Consider the following 19,648-nt stretch of genomic DNA (forward strand, 5'->3'; position numbering starts at 1 on the left):
GAGAAGAGCCCTGTAGAAGATAAATAGAAAGGCAAGTTGAGTATTGACTTGATCCTTTTCTAGTGCAGGGTAATTTGGCTTTTAAAGTGAGTTAGATCATAATAAATTAAATTTAGATTTCTGCACATCAGTTATTTAACTCTCAAGACAGAATTCTAGTGTGAGGAAGAGGTGATAATACATGGTGGAAATATTATAATGAAGACCTTACCCAGTAACCCGTATCTGATGTGCTGTCCCTGGGTGATGAGTGAAGGGGATTTCTCCTTACGCTTTAACTTGCTTTCCCCATCCCTGATCCAGTGCCAAGAAACAGACAAGCCCCTGTGTGTGGTTGGGGAGGTCTCCTGTTTCCCACTGCTTGCATAGCTAGGAGCTTTTCATCCGAGACCACTGCTTTGCACAGTTAGTTTTTTGCAGAGGCTGGTGTATGCATGTGTCAGAGCATCTTGCTCTGATTTTGGTTAACCTTGCAGGAAGCTTGGGATAGAAAGCTGAAGAACACCCAGAAGATTTGGACAGGAGATGAGGACTGAAAGCAAATGACAAAACCTGGATATCTACTTCTGGCTGAGAAAGTTAACCCAATCCCTGGGTTTGTTTTGTGGCCATATAGTGGTTAAAATAACTCTTTAATCTCTATTTGACATCTATTTGCTTTTGATATTTAGGAAGCATCCTACTGATACCTTTCCTGACCCAAAAAGGAGAGCCTGTGTGAATCAAAGTGGGCTGATGTCTTTCAGGTGGAGATTTCACAGCAATATTAGTTATTCACTGTGTTATGACCAAGAATGTAATCCTTGGATGCAAGATATATCCAGAGCAGGATAAGAAGCAAATGCCATGTCCATGTATCCATTTGGGACCCCCCAGTAACAGCATGGTAGTGAGATTAGTTGAATGCTGGGGAAATGCCATCCCAGACCTCAAAGCAGGTGCCAGGACCCTCCTGTGTGCTGACCCCCTGCTTATGCTGGCCTGGCCAGAGCCTTGCTGCCCTGCAGCATGTGCAAAAGTTCCTGTTTTCATGGAGCTGTGGCTGCCCATGGGAATCTGCCAGCCCTCCCACTAGAGCTGTTGGATGCTTGCCCATCTGCACCTTTCTAGCTGATTCCAGGCTATTGGGTTTAACTGACATAACCCCCCCCCAAAAAAAAACAACAAAAAAAACATATACATCCAACAGCTTTAAGTGTTATATGGCCGCTTTTAAAAGTAATTTCTCATTAAGTTTGATAAACTCAACTTTTACTTTTCTTCACAGCATTAAAATTTAGGGACTGCAACTCTACAGTGGTTGTTTTAACAGTGCCAGGCCCCCCCAGGGTCATCATGAAATCTTATAAACGTCAGACTGCCGGTGGCTCTGCGATGCAATCGGCTCACTTTTCCCTGATCTTTTACTGTGGCAGTAAATCATGTTTTGCAAGATGCCTTAGAAAAAACCATAAAGAATATTTATCACCCAGTGTATGTTGGTCCTCGCAAAAGCCCACAGACAGGTTATGTACATCCTCCTTGTAAACCTCCTGCGGTGGCCTTACTGGTTTCATAACTTTCTCCCAGCCTTGAATAATTTTCTCCTATTCCTGAAAAACTTTCTCCCAATATGGCTCGTGGCCTGGGGGTTTCTTCTGGTCTGCCCTGCACTAGGGTAAGTGCTGGAGGAGCTCCTGAGAAGGCCGTGGGGTCACACTGGAGGAGGATGAATACGACCCTGTATCTGGAAACCCCTGCATCCCTGGGCTCTGTTGGCTTGTTGGGGGTGTCCTTGTGACCCAGGGCAGTGTGGGGCATCATGTGGCTGGAGGTGTCCGGCTTGGTCTTGCTGTGGTTCACTTGCAGGAGCCAGTGCTCCCTCCTCCCCTTCCTATGACTAGAGAAAACGCACTGCCAGATGCGAGTAAAATCAATTACAGGATAAAAATCACCCGTTTCAAAAGCTTCATTTTGCACTATTAGCAGGCAAAATCGGCTTTGAGATGGTGTGAACTGAGGAGGGGGAAAAAAAAGGAAAGAAGAAGAAAAGATCAATTATTGGATAAGATCACAATTTTCTTTAGGGCTGAGATGTCTGTAAATGTTTGCATCTCTCTGTGTTACACGTGGGCTGAGATCAAAGAGGTTGTGCTGCTGTAAGGATGAGATCTTATCAGTGCTGCATTGTGCTGGCTGGCTCAGGCATCCTGCCGCCAGGGAATGCTTAAACCCCTTGACAGCATCATGTTGCTGAGGGATGCTTAAACCCCCTGATGGCACCAAGCTGCCAAGGGATGCTTAAACCCCCTGATGGCTGTCGGAGCTGTCAGGTAACCCCAAAAAGCAGCTCCTTCATCCTTTTGGACGGGGGATACAGCACAGGCCCATGCTTGCCGGCTCTTCTCCCTGCATTAGGGCTGAAGTCCTCGGTGGGAGACTTGTAGCAAAGATGGACCGAAATTGGGCTGGGAGGACAACGGCCCCCTTCTTTCAGGGTCCAGTTGCTGGAGCCAGCCCTGGGGGCAGGGTACAGCTGTGGAAACGTGGGATTGTGCTTGATGAAACTGCTTCTGTCTGGCCCTTTCCTGCCTGAAGGGTTACAGGGGTGATGGGCATGTGGTGTAAAATACCTTTGTTTTTTAGCTGGAGAGAAATTAAAACCCTAACAATATCTTTGTGCTTTTATATTTCTTGAAACTGTGCTGTTTGAGAGAGAGATCCACCAGAGACATGATTTTGGTTTCAAATTAGTCATTTTAAATTCAAATTGGCAGGCTCTCTTTGACGTGCTGTTTCAAGACCTAAGGAAAAAAAAAAAAAAAAAAAAAAAAAAGAAAACCTAATGAGGTTCCTTGTTAGCCTGCTCTTGCGATGCTTGTCTGCACCGTGGGGCTGACCGACCTCCAGAGCGGGGTCAGATGTCCTCTGGTCTCTCCTCTGTCTAACGGGGCTGACTTTGTGCGCGCAGGGCTCGGACGTGGACTGGGACGACCTTTGGGATCAGTTTGAAGAGCGGAGGTACCTGAGCGCCCGGAGGTGGAAGGGTGGAGAGGACCCGTACCGGCTCCATGCCTTTAACCAGCGGGAGAGCGAGAGGATCCCCAGTGACCGTGCCGTCCGGGACACACGCCATCACAGGTTCTGCCTCCCCCATGGTTTCTCCTGATCTTCCTCACAAAACTTCGTTATATGGGTGGATAGTCCCATTCCTCTTCAGGGCCATGGTTTTAGGATGCTAGGTGGGTCTGGGCCCTTCACCCACACCCAGTGGGTGCACTTGGGATTGGCTATGCCTGAGTTGTATTTTTAGGATTGAGTCTTTCACTTTACTTGATTTCTTGGCATGTCTGGCAGTCCCAAACCTGTTAACTAAAACCTGTATAAATTACTCCAGGACCATAGGAAAAGAAAGGAAAATCCTTTTTTCCTTCAGAAAAGTAATGGGTGTGCGAGAGCACATCTGCACGACAGGCAAAGTCTTCACTGGTGCTGGGAACTCTTGCTCTCCAGAGGATGAAATGAGCTGTCGGAAGGGGGATAAAATAACTGTTGAACACTTTGCTCTGCAGAGAGAAGTTAATGTGTGAAATAAGGGACTACTGCTGAGTGAGGGGGAGAGGAAGATAAGAACTTGTTGGGGTACTATCTGCTCCAGTACCATGGAGGTCAAGGATATCCTCGACACCCAAAGGAACTCTTGGGAGAGGCAGGGAGGATTATATCAAGGGTTGCCTTGTGGGACCTACATTCCCTTGCTGCTGTCAGCATGAGGAGGGCAGGGTGGGAGTTTTGGTGTACCCTCGCTTACCATGAGTGCAGCTGTAGCCTCCCTCCAGTCACCTCTCTAAACTCATTGGGGAAGAGCTGCCCTTTGCAGCTGCAGATTGCTGATGGTCGATGGGGTTAATTGTTAGTCTGCTGGACAAAGTGATTCCAGAGTGTCCAGCTGGTGTAGGAAATGCTCCCAAGGTTCCCTCGATGCAGTTTTCCTCCTTGTCCTCCAAGGGCACAGCGTATGCCTGGCCCCCACTGGAGGTCCCCAGCCCACAGCTGGTGCAGGCCCTTCCCAAGGAGCTGTGCCTGGCATTATGTCCCAGCCTGCTGGCAGTAGCTGTCTTCTACTGCTTTGTCCTGGGAGCCCTTTGGGGGGAAGTCCTATTCTGATGGGAGCTCTGTGCTGGCCCCAGCCATGGCACCTTGCTGCCCACACTGCCCAGGCTGCACCTTGCTCCTGGCACCTGACCCAACCCTGAATTTTCCATATTCCAGTTCGAATGCAGCACTTAGGCTGAAATGCTGAAACAGCACCAGTTTTCCAGCCCTTTAGCAAGCAGTCTGCTTATTTATTTATTTATTTATTGTTTTAGCTCCTTTTCGTAGTAAGGACCAGATGCTCCTTTCTCTGGAGAGAAGCTGTCAGCCCTGACGGACGCCTGTTATAACTGAGCAGAGAGTGAGTGTACTATTCCTGGAGAGAATTAATGCCAGGCATATTAACCATCTGCCCTATTAAAAGGGAAGATTGACTTGGTTGCCCCCTCGCTGTACCCCTGCTGCATGGTGGCAGCCACCTTGTTCCTGGGCGGGCAGATGCGGGCCTGAGTGCTCCTGTGAAAGAAAAGTTCTCATTAAGGAGGAAGCGAGGGCACAGCACGTGGGAGGGGCTGGGGCTAATTGCATTTGCTTCCAATTTCCTTAACCCGGTAATTGGATTCTGATTTATTGAATATGTCTGAACAATGCTGCGGATGATGCACCATTAGCCGAGCATTAGAGTGGCCACGGAGGAAATGGGGCTGCTGGGAGACCTGGGGGAGCTGATGAGGGGGATGGGGGAGGGAGAAGGGTCTTGACATGGTGGTTGAAGGGGAGAGAAGGGTGCAGAGCTAAGCCCTATCTGGAAAGATAATCCTTGCTCACGGCACAGGTGTTCCAAGAGCTGCCACAGGCGATGTTCAGGCACAGCTGTGCAACTTGGGAGTGGGTCTTGAATTGCCCAGCAGAGCTGGGTAGGAGAGCATGGATGAGCATGGCCTTCTCTTGGATCAGGGAGAAATTGCTGATGGGTGTGCAAGAATGTGTAAGGAGAGTCCAGCATGGGGTTGACTGGGAGAGGTCGCTGCTGTGAAGCAGAGAGCAGAGTACCATGGACTGGGCTATCATGAGAGATGGGAAACCCCAGGGCTCATGCTGCGTGCCCTGCTGGAGGCTGTGCTTAAAGTCTTGGTTTTGATGGCAAACCTGGCTTAGGCTGCTTTGTGTGAGCCAGACTGGAAGTGCTCAGACTGTCTTGTTTGAGAGTGAACCCAAAGAGTTGAACCTCAATTCTGTTCCAGCTGACCTTGGGGGAAGGTACATCCTATCGTGGGCCCCACACCAAGGGGCACTGCCATGACAAGGGGCTTCTGCCCAGCTCGCACAAGGGGTTAGGAGGCTTTGGAGAGGGTCTTGCCACCTCTGCAGCTCTTCCCTATGGGTAAGCATGTTCTCCTTCAGCCTCTCAGCTGAATGTTGTTGCCTGAAGCAGCTTGCTCTGCTCTGCAACCAGGTTTTCAGTGTGTTTGCTCTCCATCTTTTATCCCCTCTGTATGATGCATGGCAGCACTGAGACTCACAGACCTGCAGACCACCTAATGCCCTAAGACCAGCACCTTGTTGTCCTGATCCTAGTACCTGGGATGTGGGACTGCTGCTCCTTAGAGCCTCTCTGTGGGGTGTTTTTCACCAGGATGTTTGCAGATTTCCTGGAGTTTTCTTTGCTAATCCAGACAAGTATATGGATTTGCCAGCAACAGCTGAATGCACAAAATCTGGCAAGGGCTGAGCAGCAAGCTCCTTGCCAGAAGGTCACGGAGAGGGCAAATATTTTTGGCGGGGTGGGATGTGGCACTGAAAGACAGTTGCTTAGCAATATTTGTTGGATTGATTTTGTTTTTAAATTGCAGCCAGTGGAATAGTTTCAGATGGAGAGGAATCACAGTGCTGCAAGGGATCAGAGCTGGAGAAACCGTGGTGGTTCCCCTTGCCTGCCTCCAGCCAGTGCAGGGCTGAAAGCCTGTGCTTGGTTTGTGGGTGATTTCAGCTGGGGAAATGCCATGGCTTCCATGGGCCACGTCATGTCCCTTGGCCTGGGAGATCTCACAGCTGGAGCATTGCTCCTGGTGACCTGCCTGCATTTCCCTGCCATTAACTGTGTTCCTGGTTGCACAACCGACTAAGCTCTTGGACCATGTGAAGGGATGTCTTTCTCCAGGAGAAGACCATGTACTGTCCCATGGTAGTTGTATTCCATCCCGTCCAAGAGTCAAGGTTAAAAAATCCCTGTGACCACAGCAGCAGGCTGGATCCAGATCCAGTGGGCATGTCCACATCATGTGCAGCCAGCTCATGCCTCTGGAGTGGGTGGCTAGTCTGCCTCCACTGTGGTAGCCACATGCCATTGGGATTACTTCATTGCCACATCCCACCTTCTGCAACTCCCACCGGCAAACCGCAGGACCAAAACGTCAGCAAGTGAGTCAGTGCCAGGCGCACACACAGGGGGAGAGGAGCTGAGGTTTCCAGTATTGCTCAGCGGCTTGGAAAGCCGACAGGGAGGATGCGTCACCCCCAGCCAGAAGATTTCATCGTGATGGCTCCTGGGCTTTTTCCATCTGTGGCAGACAGCTCCCAGGGAGGCCGGTATTCACCACGCGGTTGCTCCATATGCTGCTTAGGCTGACCTCCGCCTCTCAAACGCTCCGTTAGGTTTAATAGATGTGCAGGTGCTGTTGTGGCTGCCAGGCTAGGCTGGGACCACGAGTCGTGGCCAGCACCAACCTGAGCTGGGATTTGTGCTCGCTGACGGTGGCAAAGAAGAGGTGAAATAGTAGAGTAGATGAGAGTAATGACTGGAGGAGAGGTAAGAGCCTACATCAGAGTTCTCTAGCTATTTCAAATCATGCCAGCCAGCCTCAGGCATCCCCTGCTGCCTGTTTTCCTCTATTTGTCTTGCTTTTTTCCTCCACAGCACCAATATGTGTTTAGAAGTGCTGTCTCAAGAGCTGGTAGAGCAGGAAGGCCAAGGAGGGAGCCCTCTCAAATCCTGGCCTAAGGCAATAATCCTCTGAATTTTTGAAGCTCCCTCCCTCCCTGAGTCCCAAGTGCTTTACAAGAGGCCCTACCTACCCAGCTAAGCTTGAATTTTACAGCTGCTTGAGGGGGTGCATTTGTGTGCGTATGTGCATGTCTGAGAGAGAGAAAGCAGCTGCTAAAATCAAGTTGTGATTGAAATGCGAGTCTGGCAGGGATACTGGCAGATAGGAAGATCAGACACTGCATTGTCTGGTGAAGATGAGAGCATTCTGGCAGCCCAGCGGCCTGGTCGTGCCAACCTGTGCCCTCTAGAAAAGCTCTGCCCTCACAGTCTGTCCTGTTCCCTTTGTGAGGAACAACACACACCATAAGACTTCCTCCAGGTTTCCTCACTCAAACTGCAGTGTGGTGCCAGCTGCAGAGCGTCTGTTGGGTGGGAGAGCTGCCCAGGGCTGGTTGGTGGCTCTGCTTGTAGGCATGGGAAGAGGTGATGGGTGTGATATTACCCTGTGGCAGAGAGCTGCTGTTTTGAGTTCTCAAGGTCCAGAAAAGCCAGGATTTCAGCCCTGAAGCACTACACATTGCAGCGTTATTTTGACACATTAATTGCAGTGCACATCCCAAGGGTGCAGAGGCTGCACGTTCAGCATTATGTTGGAGCAGCTCTAGTTGGGGTAGTTGAAAATACCTCACTGTGCTGTGCATGGGGATGACTTGGAGGAACACACTGTCCCCAGGGTGGTCCTGTCTGGACCAGGTGCGGTACCTGTGTACACGGGCTCGTGTGGCTGTGCGTGCATCTCTGCCTCTGCACACCTTCCATGTGTCCCTGTGTCCCATGCAAACACATTTGGTGCACGGCACGTGAAAGTGGGTGTAGATGTCCACGTGCAGATTGCGTGAGGGCAGATGTAGCTCATGCAGCTTTTGAAGTGGCTCTGCTTTTGGCTGGCTTGATGACTGTATCCCAGGAGTAGCAAGCAGTCAAGTGCACTGAAAATATTGTAATATCTTCTTAGAAGTGAAGAGTTGAAGAGGAGAAAAGTAGATTTTGACAGCACTGCCTTTGGCTTTGCATGTTTATGATCCCCTTGGACTTCTTGCATTGCCTTGTCCTCCTTTAACTTCCTTGCCCACTAGACCAAGCCACTTTGAGATAAATCAAGATGAACACTAAGTCTCAGCAGCTAGAAATGCATAAAACCCCACACAGGGATTCAGACATCTTATTTTTCTTGCCTAGTTTCTTCTGAGTCCTCAAACTTAATGTCTGGAGAATGACATATGTGGAAAAGCCCATCTTAGTCCACAGGCAGGACAGAGGTGGGTCTCTGCTCTGCTCTGCCATCCTCAGTGGTACCCGAACATCAGACCTGCAGAAGCAGGTAGGTACCTAAGCAGGTGGCCAGACCCGCTTTGAATTCGAGGGAAGGTTTGCAGGATGTTACCCAAATGGACCTTGTACAGTTGGGAGCAGAACCGAACCTAGAGGTTTTCCTGGTCTGTTGCTGCCTTTCCCTTTGCTGACTCCATACGTTCCTCACTGTGGCGTCTGGATTGTAGCTGAGCTAATCCAGTTTCCTCTGTAATGCAGACAAGGTCCTGAGGGATTCTGTTATTTTTAAAATTTGCTTACTCAGGCAGTGTCTTGCGGGTTGCTGACTCTGGATGCCCTGTCTTGCAGACCAGGGCAAGAAGTGGTGCGGGTACAGGTGTGTGTGCACGTGGTCTCCCTGCACCTGATTCTGCTGGGTGCATCTGCTTGGGGCAGAGGGGTGGTGGGACAGCAGGGAGCGGGGCATGTCTGAGCAGAGGTGCCCTGAGTGCAGTGGGGGTGGGGGAACCTCTGTCCACGAGGATGGATGGAGCTGTACAGTCTAAGATGTGAAGGAAGGAGCCAGGTGAGGAAGGTGGGGGAGAGGGAGTGCTCAAATGCTGCCACATCTCTGGACTCAGAACTTGCTATCTTCTGTAGCTTCTAATAAAGCAGCTGAAAGTCAGTGATAAAGAAAGCTGGAGGAGGTGTCATCATGCGGCCACATGTGTGTGCTGCTGGCCTTGCTCTGTCCTGCACCCTCTTGTGTGGGCTGGGGGGTCCCTGTGTGGGTGCTCCCCCATGAGAAGTGCGTGACACCCTGGGGAGAGCAGGCTGGCAACACCTTGTGTGGGCTGGGGGAGGCTGGATGCAAGAGGGTATGGGTCTCTTGATTTTGGGGTTCGTTATTAGCTGCTGTGTGACTGCCAGCAGTATCCCAAAGAGTTTTTCTGTCCCTTGATTTGTTATTCCAGCTGTTACACTGTTCTCTGGGCGGAGCCAAGGTTTTTGTGATTTCATTACAAAATAAGATATATCACATTTGGGCAAAGTCCTGTATGCACAAGGTTTGTCCCTATATCTCTTGCCTGCAGAGCATATTCTGAGGCTGAATTAGCTGAGTAAGAGAACATTTGGGATCCCCCTGCCTTTGGTCTTGGTCCCCTTATTTCTAATGACAGGCAAGAGCACAGCCATGACCCTGCGGGCAAGCAGTTATACAAATGAGTGGTGGAAAACACATTTAAAGTGTCTCTATTAGGAAACAGCCTGATTGCTTTCATCTCTTGGACACCAGACCCCAAGAGGTTAGTGCTTGACACTGTGTTTTTCCATCACCTCCTTAGGCTGAGATCTCTGGGGATGAAGATAGGAGAACAGTCCATCAAATAGAGCAGGGGCTGGTGTATGTCTTGGGGATAAACTAGAACTGCCTGTATTGGCCAACGTTTTGTTTTTGCTGTCAATCAGCTGGCTTTTGTGACCTAAATTTGAAACTTTCATGGGCTGGGCAGTGTCTTCAGAGAGAGATTTGCTCATGCCTCTGCTGTGCAGCTTGGTAACCCTTTGCTTAGCTAGCACAGGTTATCAACGTGAAAGGAAATATCTTAATATGTTCTGTAGCTTCTATTAATGCAGTTGGGCGGCTGAAAGTCAGAGACAGCTTTGGGGAGCCAGGTCGCTCTCCATGCACTATCACCAACGACTGATCAACTATTTGAGATCCAGCTGTACCATCTGTGTAAGAGGGAATCATCATGTGATGCTGAGATTTATTTTATTTTTTAGGGAACTGTCGTAATTATCTCTTCTCATCGTAGTTATCCTGTTTTCAGGCTCTTCAGCCCTCCAAGAATTCAGACCTTTGCTACACAGTTAAGTTACTAGCACAGTCAGTTCCCCTAGCTGGGAAAATTTGTTGTCTGCTAACTAAAGACCCAGTATGGAGCTCCCCGTATCAAAACCCACGATCTGTAGCTTTGTGCTAGTTTATACCAGCTGTCACTCACAGTTTGGACCTATGTGTTGCTGGAGAGATGAGGCTTTTGAATGAACTGAAGTATGAAACCCAAAGTGCAATTGTAGAGGATGCAAACCAGGGCGGTCTTGCCTGGTATAATTTGAGTAAGGATGTGCACTGTGTCCCCCAAACTAGCATGTACTAGTTATTTTGGTCTCACAGCCCCTGTCAGACAGCTATACTAGCATCTGATGTTTGTGATGTCCAGTCTGTTGCCTATTGCTCCTGGGCCAACACTGGCTTTCATGTGCCTGTTGGCTAAACCTGACCCACCTATGACTATAGGTGGGCTAAAACCTGAGTCTTTCACTCAGAAAAGCTCAGTTCCGCACTTCATAGATTTGTTCCATCTGGAGTGCTTACCACACATAGTGGCATTTTGCACTTGGTCTTCTGGGTGAATTTGAACTTGAAACTCCAAGGAGGTTTGAGGAACAAGTATGTGATCAAAACCCAGAGGGATTGTTTGCAGGTAGCACAAAGAACAAGGAGTATTGGGATTTGCAATTGTTGGCAGTTAAGCAGGGAAAGCAAGACAGCTATTAGTCAGAAACAGGCGCTTCATAAGATCATAGAATAATTCAGGCTGAAAGAGACTACGCGAGGTCTCTGATCCTGCCTCCTGCTCAAAGCAGGGTCATCTATGAAATCAGACCAGGTTTCTCTCTCATTGCAGAAATGACTGAGCCCTCTGGGGCTCCTGCATCTCAGGCTTGGCCCAGCGTTTTGTAAGACCTGACATAATTTACAAACCTTGATTGCAGCACATGTAATTTGTAGTTCTTCCCCAGCTGCCTGTGTTTGTATAACAAGCTTTGAAGTTGCTTGAGTAGCAGTCCTCGTAGCACTTGCGTTACCCGTATCTTTCCCGTTTTGCAGACACTGTGGGCCCAATTCTCCAGTCACTCATAGCAAGTGCATTTAAATGGGAGGAGGGGTAGGTGCACATTGAAGCATGCTTGCTAAACCCTCCTTGTCCTTGCTGCCTGCCATGTTTTCTAGGATTGATCATTATGTCAGTAGCAAATCTGTGTTTCAGATCTGTACGCCACTGTGTGGTCATCTTGTTGGAGGACTGCTGAGACCTTTATCCATGTGATTAATAAGCAAGAGTTTGTGCTGCTGCTTGGTGACCTCCCATTCTTGGTGGGACAGCAGTGAGGGGAGTTCCTTCATCTCCTTTTCTGGGATTCATCACCTCCTAAGATTGTTGCACTTAACTACCAGGTATCTTTTTTGGCTTGACATTGGAAGGCTTTGACAATGGTTGGGTTGCTTAGATGGCAGCACAGTCCCCACCACATTTCAGTATCAATTTTTCATGCTGCTGAGGCTCTGCAGCTGTTTTCATGCCCTGCTTTTCATCGTGCATCCTCTGCAGTGCATCTAGTGTGCAGATGTGGTGGCCTTAGCACTGCATCCATCCAAGACTGCTGTAAAGATGGAGTCCCCTCATGTCAGCTGGCCAGACTTACAGTCCACATCAGCAAAGGAGAAAGCCTTAATTGCTGGGCTTTAGGCAGCACCTTGTATTTTCCCTGTTTCCATGCACTTCTTAGTCTGTGGTGTTTCAGAATATGCTGTGCACATAGAACTCCACATTTTTTTCCCTTTACATTTGTGTAAATCCAAAACTGCTTCACTTCTTCCAGTAGAGAGTTTCTTGGTTTATGTGCATTTCTCTGAGAGAATAGGACCCATGATTTGAAGTGTTTACTGCTAGGGATGCCTAAACTCACTGGAGGACTGACCATGACCATCTGTTTTGACATTCCTCACAGAAGAGAAGAAGGTCCTGGCTAAATTTTGCCTAGACTGCAGGGCTGTGATCTATCCAGACCTCTGGTCAGAGAACATTGGGGAAAAAATTGAGAAAAAATAAGTGACCCTGATTCCTCGTTTCAAGCTGGAACTGAACTCTTAAACTTTTCTCTTTCCTAAGACTTGTGGAAACTCAGTCGGAGACAAAAATCTCACTGAGTCTCCACTCTGTGATGTTGCCTGACCGTGGAAAAAAATATTAATGGGACCATTTTAACACTGCAGAAAAACAGTGTTCCATGTTCTCCTGCTTATGCTGGAGTTGACATCTTGCACAGATGTAGGGACACCTGGTAAGATCTTGGTAAGGTGCCTCTTTCTGATAACTGCACCTACTGCTTCTGGAGAGCTCACACAAGAAGCATAATTGATCTCTCTGGGGACTCACTGGCTGTGAACTGGAAATGCATGGTTCTGGGAAACAGCTGGTGCATGTCCAAGTCCTCATACTGGGAATGGCTGTGGCCACCCCAGTGTGTGAGAGCGTCTGTGACATTTGCTGCCCCATGTTTATTGTCTGGTGGCCCATGGGGCAGCCAGCCAGAAGATGGAGGGCTTGAGAAGCAGGCCAGCTAGACCTGATGGCTCCTGAGACGGGGGCTGGTGCCTTCAGGGAACAGAAGTTGACGAATGTGGTGATCCTTTTCAAATACCTTTCTATGTAATGTCCTCTTTTGAAGCTTTTGGAGTTTTTTTTTTTAATGGGGTGGAGGGAAGGAAGAGTTGATGAGGAGGATCTGCATGAAATGGGATTATGGTAAGCTTCAGCACTGAGAGAAGTTGCATCTTCCCTGAGATGGCTGCCTGTGTCTGAGCTGTGGGCTATCCTTGGCCAGTGCTGCTGGCCAGACCATCATGCCAGCATCCACTTGTCCTGAAGAAACCATTCTTCCCTCCTCAGATGTGACAGGGCTTCTGTCACGGTCTGTGTTGTCTCTGCCATTGCTTGTCCCAGGAGTTAGTGTGTTCCCTGGGCCTCAGCGACATCTGAACTGCCCTGCATGACTTGTGCAGACCTCCCTGGGGAGGAGAAAGACTTCCAAGTGCTGAGATACTAACCCAGCTCCGGATTTTGCTCTGATGTCTGAGGCAGCCTGTGATGCTGCTCTGCCCTCCAAACTGTGCCTAATCGCTCCCTGGAGCTGGAGGTGGTGGCTCAAGTCAGTCAACATCGCCTCCTTGGCAGAGACGGAGGGTAGCTGCATCAGAGCGAAAGCACTGCCACCCCACTGGTTTTGGAGGTGCTATATCTTCTTCACCCTGGTAGCACAGTGGCTCTGCTCAGGTTTTGGACTGCAGTTCACCTTGATCCCAGGTTGTGAATCAGGCCCTGGAGTCACAGGCCCTGGTGCTAGATGTTGCAGTCACCAAAGGAGCAGGATTTGAAGTGCTGTGAAATGCTGCAGTTTTGTATCACAAGGGGCTGTCTACAGAAAAGGCAGGCTGAGGGGCTTTAATTAAAAATGGTGCTGGAAGGGATGATGGGGCAGGGGCACAGGGAGGCTGATGTTTCTTCGGGAGCAGAGTTGTTTGTGTCTCAGTCATGGATGCTGTAGGGAAATGGCAAATGTGACAGTGATTATTCTGCAGCAGTGGCTTTGTAGTGCTATTCCTCCCGCCTCCTTTTCTCTGTCTTGAGTGAGAAGGATGAGGGCAACTCTTGGGAAGGAATTTAGGAGTGAGCTAGACTATGTGAGGAGCTGATGGAAATGTATAGGCGGGTGTTTTGAATGAAGGAGGATGTGTCAGTTAAGTGGCTGTGTTACTCATTTTTTTCTGGAGGGCAAAGCTAGTTGTATCTGAAAGAGCTGTGCTAGGGAGTGTGAGTTAAAACACCTGTCTGCACAATGAGCAGAAATGATTGCTGAGCTGTGTTCTCAGCTGAAAGGTGTCTGCAGCGCAAAGGGGATCAGCAGCGTTGGTAGTGGGGGAGCCTGTAGGACCTTGGTGTCTCGGAGCCTGGCTCTTGGCTGTGGGGGTGACTCTGGACTCTTTCAGCAAACACCATGGTATAATACTAAATTTCTTCCTGCTGTGTTCTGTTTCTCCAAGTTGTCCTTTGCTCCAGCCTCACAGTGCCTCAGTGGGTAGGAAGAGCATCTGCACGGGACAGGCATCTTTCCAAAAAGAGTTGAAGGATCTCACTCGAGCAAGCACAGCCTCCATTCCAGCTGTCCCTTCCCTGGAGAACACCTTTATTTTGGTTGGACTCACCTTTTGCTTGCCAAAAATTGGTGTTTCAGAGAGAAGAAAAGCTTGAAACAGTTTCTCCCCCCTCCCCAAGTGATAGCTTTCCTTCACCTAAGTTATTTTGGTTTTGTTTTCCCATGAGACAGTTCTGATTTCATTTTGGAAATTCCCCACTTACCTCGACCATTACATTTTGCCAAGAAAAATGCATGCACAAAATAATTCTGGTCAATCTGAAGTGACCCTTCCCTCATCCTTTTCCAGTTCCTCCATTTACCCTGCTTGCATCGCAGCCCTGTCTGTAGCAGCCCTGTGGCGAGATGCTGTGTCCTGTACTCCCCAATGAGGACTGCTCTGCCAGTACTGGAGGGATCTTTTTCTCCACAGTCCCCATGGGAGTTTGTTTTAGTGGTTCAACCGTTGGTACCCTGCATGAGAACAGGTTTGTTGTTGGGATGGAAGGGTTAGGATAATCCCTGGGATTTCCCTCTCATTGTGTAAACTGGGGCACTGGAGCAACAAGGGAAGAGCCTGCCTCAGAGCTGGCACTGATGGCAGTGCTGTGCACCGGTGCCAGAGCTGTGAAGTTCTTGGCTGAGTCACAGTGCTTGGTTCAAAGCATCCCTTGTACCTAAGGGCATAGAATAGGACAAGTAGTACATATACAGCCTTTGGAGCAGGTTTTTGCTTCTGTTAATATTCTACAGAAGGCTAGTTTGTGTTGAGAAGTAACTGCTGGTTGGATGTACTGTTAGCCCAGAGTTGAGATTCTGTCTATCCATCAATACCACGTGTCTCTCTCCAGCCTCCAGTCTCTTTCTCAGTCCCTTGGGAAGCAGCAGAGCTAGTAGTGCCAGGGCTAATTATTCCTCAAGACAGAAGACATGTGATAAAATATTAACCTTTTTCAAAAACAGAGCCCCAGTTAATTAGCTCCACTTTTGCGACACATTCACCCAGAGATAAAAGCTCGTTCCCCAGATATCTGTCTGTGGCGCAGTGATCTTTCTGTGAGTCCCTGTCACGATGGGGGCCGGGGAGAGGGGAGAGCTGGGAAATTAATAAAAGACAGTGACCTGCCAGTCACTGTGCTCTGAGGACGAACTGCTCCATTTCAAGGTGAGGGACATCCAGGCACTGGCACTGCTGCTTTTGTTTGAGAGGCTGAAGCCAGAAATGGAAACAGAGGGTGGTGGGATTCAGTCTGCTCCCCACATCTGGAATATGTCTGTGTTGTCAGTGCCCCATCTCTGGAGCCTGAATCAGGGGGCTATGCGGGTGGACAGGGCTCAGCAGAGCTGAGTGAGTAACTGTGTTTTGGTTCTTTGGTTACTTAAGAAAAAGAAAAGCCAGGAGATGGCAATTTTAGGACAAACCAAAAGCAAAGCTGTCAGTGAATCTAAAAGTAAAAATACAGGAAAACTTAAGGCCTAAGGGATCTGTTTTTCTCCTCCTGAAAAAGAAGAAATTTCATTTAGATCTCAAATGTTTTTGACATTTCTAGTCATCTAAAAATGACAGGCTGTATTTAAAAACAAGTGATTTTGAGTATCAGATAAAAAGTACACATTGCACTCGTCTGGAACAAACAATGTGCTGGAGTGGAAGTGATGCCGCGACGTGCGTCGGCAGCTGCAGGAACCACTGGTGGGAGGACATTGCTGTGGCAGTCACTGTGCCAGGGAGAGGGCTTCTTCCCACTGGAGGGGGGGATGGGGGTCTCTGAAAGACCAGGATCGACTGCAACCCTGGCCATGGCCCCTAGGGTGGGTGTGTCACCACTGGTCAATCCATGGAGGCATGGGGTCACCTTTTTAAACTCCATATGCCTTCTTCCCTGACATGGACCTATAAAGAGGATCCTGGGGGTTTTATAGGAAAGAGAAAAGCCTTGTCTTGGTGTCCTTTGTAGGGAGCGATGCAGCGCCCACCTGAGCTGTACTGAGGCCAGCTGGTGACTTCATGATGGACATCGCTTCATCACCAAGTGCTTCAGCATTCCCAGGGTGTCATTGATCACTCTTTGCTAGAGCCATCCTCTGCCTTTGACTGCTATAACGTATTGACCACTTGTCTTATAGTTATTACATGCTATCGATTACTTTGATAACTTGCTCCAAGTAATTCTGACAGAATGAAGTTGTTTGTTTAACTTTCGTGCTTGTCTTGGTATTTCTATTGACCCAATATGTTTGTGCAGGCTGAAATCGAAGTTGAGTATTAGTAAGCGATGGAACTAATTCTCTGAGGCTCGCTACTATTGATAATTAAGGCCATGAGACAGTTTCTTACATCAAACTCTTGTTTGTTTTTTCAGCTACCCAGTGCCTTAAAGTCCTACTCCATCAACTGTAGCAAAAGGGCAATCACAGGCAACGTTTCAGGGCCATTTGGGTAGATTTTTGCTGTAAGCACTGCAGATTCCCTGCATGCTTAAAGTGGTTTTTAAGCTATCACAGCATGGAGCTGGGTTTGTGCTTCTTCAGTTATGACTAAGCATGCGTTGTGGGGATGGGGGCTTTCTCGGCTTTGATTTGCCACGTGGTGCCAGGAAGTTCTGGTCAGAAAGCGTCCTCACTACTGAACTTTACATTCATGGTTCTGACCCTCTGAAATGTAATTTCAGGTTGACCTGGCTTCTAAATATCTTTAATAAGGGATTGGTGGATTTCCAGGAAGCTGCAAGGTGCCAGATTTTGCTTTTACTTTCACCAGGTGAAAACCTTTGATGTCATGTCTCGTATTTCAGTAAAACTGGCATCAGAAATTTGGCCATGATTTAAAATTCTACTGAAAACAAAGAAGGTTCTTTTTTGTTTTCTTTTTTTCACTTTTGTTCTCTATTTTTACTTTTTGCCTATTTTCTGAGAAAGGAAGGGTGGGGGAAGTCAAGAAGCAAGACAGACCCAGAGTCTGTGTGGAGGGCCCTAGAAGTCTGAATTATTCATGAGCTGCTTTGAAAATCAAGACACACAATCTGGTTTAACTTGTTTTTAAATGCAGCCGTGCTATTCTCTCCTTCCTTTTTAGTAGGTTCTCTTTTTTTTTTCATCTCCCCTTTTCCAAAGACCACAATCCAGCAAATTTTTAATAAATTATAAATGCATCATCTCATCAGTTTTGAGGTTTTCAGGCAGCAGCACGTCATGTGCACAGAAGGTTATTTTTGCCTTCTTGCATTTCTCCCTTTCTTCAAATTTAGCCGTTTGATTAATTTTTTAGATATCTATCTTGCAGGGAAAAGAAAGAGACCAAAAGAGGCAGTGAGTTAGTGGAAATACTAATTGTGCACTAGTCACATATAGCACTGTTTAAATTTCCAGAAGATGTGTAGAAAAACGTCCTTCTTGGTCAACCCAAGAAGGCTGACCTTCTGAAATGCTGGGGTTTCAACCCCAAGCCCCAAATTAAGGTTGACATATGGGTGATTCCCACAGCCCTTCACAAAGGGGGGTGAGTTTACCTTTAAGCTTCCCTCCAGGGTGCGGCCAGCCTTGCAGGGAGAGCCATGAGGTAAAGGAGCCCCAGGTGTCTGCATTAAGTAAACAAGGGTCAGGTGTCCCACTGAGGGTTAAAAGCTGGGACCACTTGCAGGAAGGGGCAGTGTTTGTCTGTGAGGTGGATGCACTGTGCAGAGTTCCTTGTTGGGGAAGGACCTCCTGCCTCCCTGGAGCTGGGTTCCAGTCAGGTCTGGCTTTTGTAAATGTGAGCTGTGTAGAGATGCTATATGTGGCTTCCTTCGTCTTACGTGTTTGGCTTGTTGACTCGGTTGTCTCCCATCCCTTCTATGGAAAACTGTATTTTGCCATTTATTCCACCCATTGTTGGTTGTGTGGTGTTGTTGGGGTCAGTGGGATTGATGTTGATTATGTATAATCTGACTGACTTGTTTGTACCCCCAGTGCTCACCCATGTACTGACCCTTTTGTAGCAAATACAATTTGGTTATTGGTTCATCTTTATGCTGGCTGTGTCCTTTATGCTAGGCCTGATAACTGGCAAAACACCTTCTCAGGTCAACCTGCAGTTCAGTTGAACCTGGGTTCTTGTTTGCAGGTCCCTGCCCTGGTGAGCAGTGTGTGTAGTGGTGGTCCCCTACCAAGGCTTGGAGCTGCTTGCCTTCAGGCAAGCACTAGCTGTGACCATCACATTCATGGCAGCACACTGACTTCAGAAGAACACAGAAGCTGAAAAGTCCTGTTTCATCAGTGGCTGCATTCTCTCCTGCCTTCTGGATGGTTCTTCTTTTACCTGTTTTCTAGTATTTTTGTGGTAGCATGTGCTGGGGAGGGGAGAGGCGGGGACTTGGACGGCTTCCTCTGGGAGTCTAATCTGCAGCCAGAACTGGTTCAGCACACTGGCAGTGTTTTTCTGATGGTCTTCCTTACAGTCTTATCCAATTACATCTAGTTAAATCCTGCAAAATAATTCCTTGTCAGCTCTGATGCTAACAACCATTCAGTATTTGTTGCAGATGTCCCTCTTCACTCTTGCTCAAACCTTTGCACACCCCCAAGTTGTCTGCTCAGTTGAGGATTCTTCCCTTTGGATTGCCTCAGTTTCTCCCAGCCCTAGCAGCCCCTGAGGCTGGTGCATGCCATCCTGTGGATTTTTCAGTCCCTTTTTGGGAATGCAAACCTGAGGCTCATGCCAGTCCAGCACAGCGAAATCCTACCTACCTTTCTAAAGGGTATTTTTTCAATTTGTCAAGCCAAACTTGAGCTGGCATTCTAGGCAATCATGTGGTATTGCCAGCTGACATCTGACTCCTTGTCCTTTCTTTTTTCCTTTTGGCATGGCTGCTTTCCAGAGTCCTCCACCTTCCACTTGTTTTTTTAGCCTCTTTTTGCTCTAGGCCTTTTGGTGTTTCAGTAGCCCCAACCTGCCCGCAGTCATGGCCAGCCCAAGGTGGATCTGCAGGACCAGGGTAGATGCAAGAGGGTCTGTAGCTGGTGGCAATCCTCACTCTTCCTATTGTGCTACAAAGGCCACATATGTGCTCTGAGCAGCAATGTTCATGCTCAGATTGTGATGTGGTCAGCATCAAAGCTCTTGGCATTATGGAGAAAACCCTAGAGCTTTCTCAATAGGTCTGTGTCTCAGACCAGAGCTCAAGTGCAGGATTTGCAAACAGCCTGCTTGCTGCTAGCAGCTGTCCCCTGGCATGACCCCAAGTGCTAGCCAGTGCATGTGGTGCTTCGTGGTGCTGGAGGTGTGCAGCAAGGCAGACTGTGGTCAGCCCTCTG

At 48.4% G+C, this 19,648-nt stretch overlaps 1 protein-coding gene across 1 annotated transcript in view; it reads left to right on the plus strand.

Annotated features, from left to right (window-relative positions):
- Positions 1-2,292: 2,292 nt before the first annotated feature.
- GALNT14 (polypeptide N-acetylgalactosaminyltransferase 14) overlaps positions 2,293-19,648 on the plus strand; it is a 66,792-nt gene continuing 49,436 nt past the window's right edge. Inside the window, exons 1-2 of the mRNA XM_026844653.1 lie at positions 2,293-2,312; positions 2,890-3,120. Of these exons, the coding sequence (XP_026700454.1) occupies positions 2,293-2,312; positions 2,890-3,120 (251 nt within the window). The remainder of the gene's footprint in view (positions 2,313-2,889; positions 3,121-19,648) is intronic.

This window comes from Athene cunicularia (assembly GCF_003259725.1).
Source record: "Athene cunicularia isolate RWA chromosome 3 unlocalized genomic scaffold, athCun1 chr3_part1, whole genome shotgun sequence".
In the NCBI taxonomy this organism is placed as follows: Eukaryota; Metazoa; Chordata; class Aves; order Strigiformes; family Strigidae; genus Athene; species Athene cunicularia.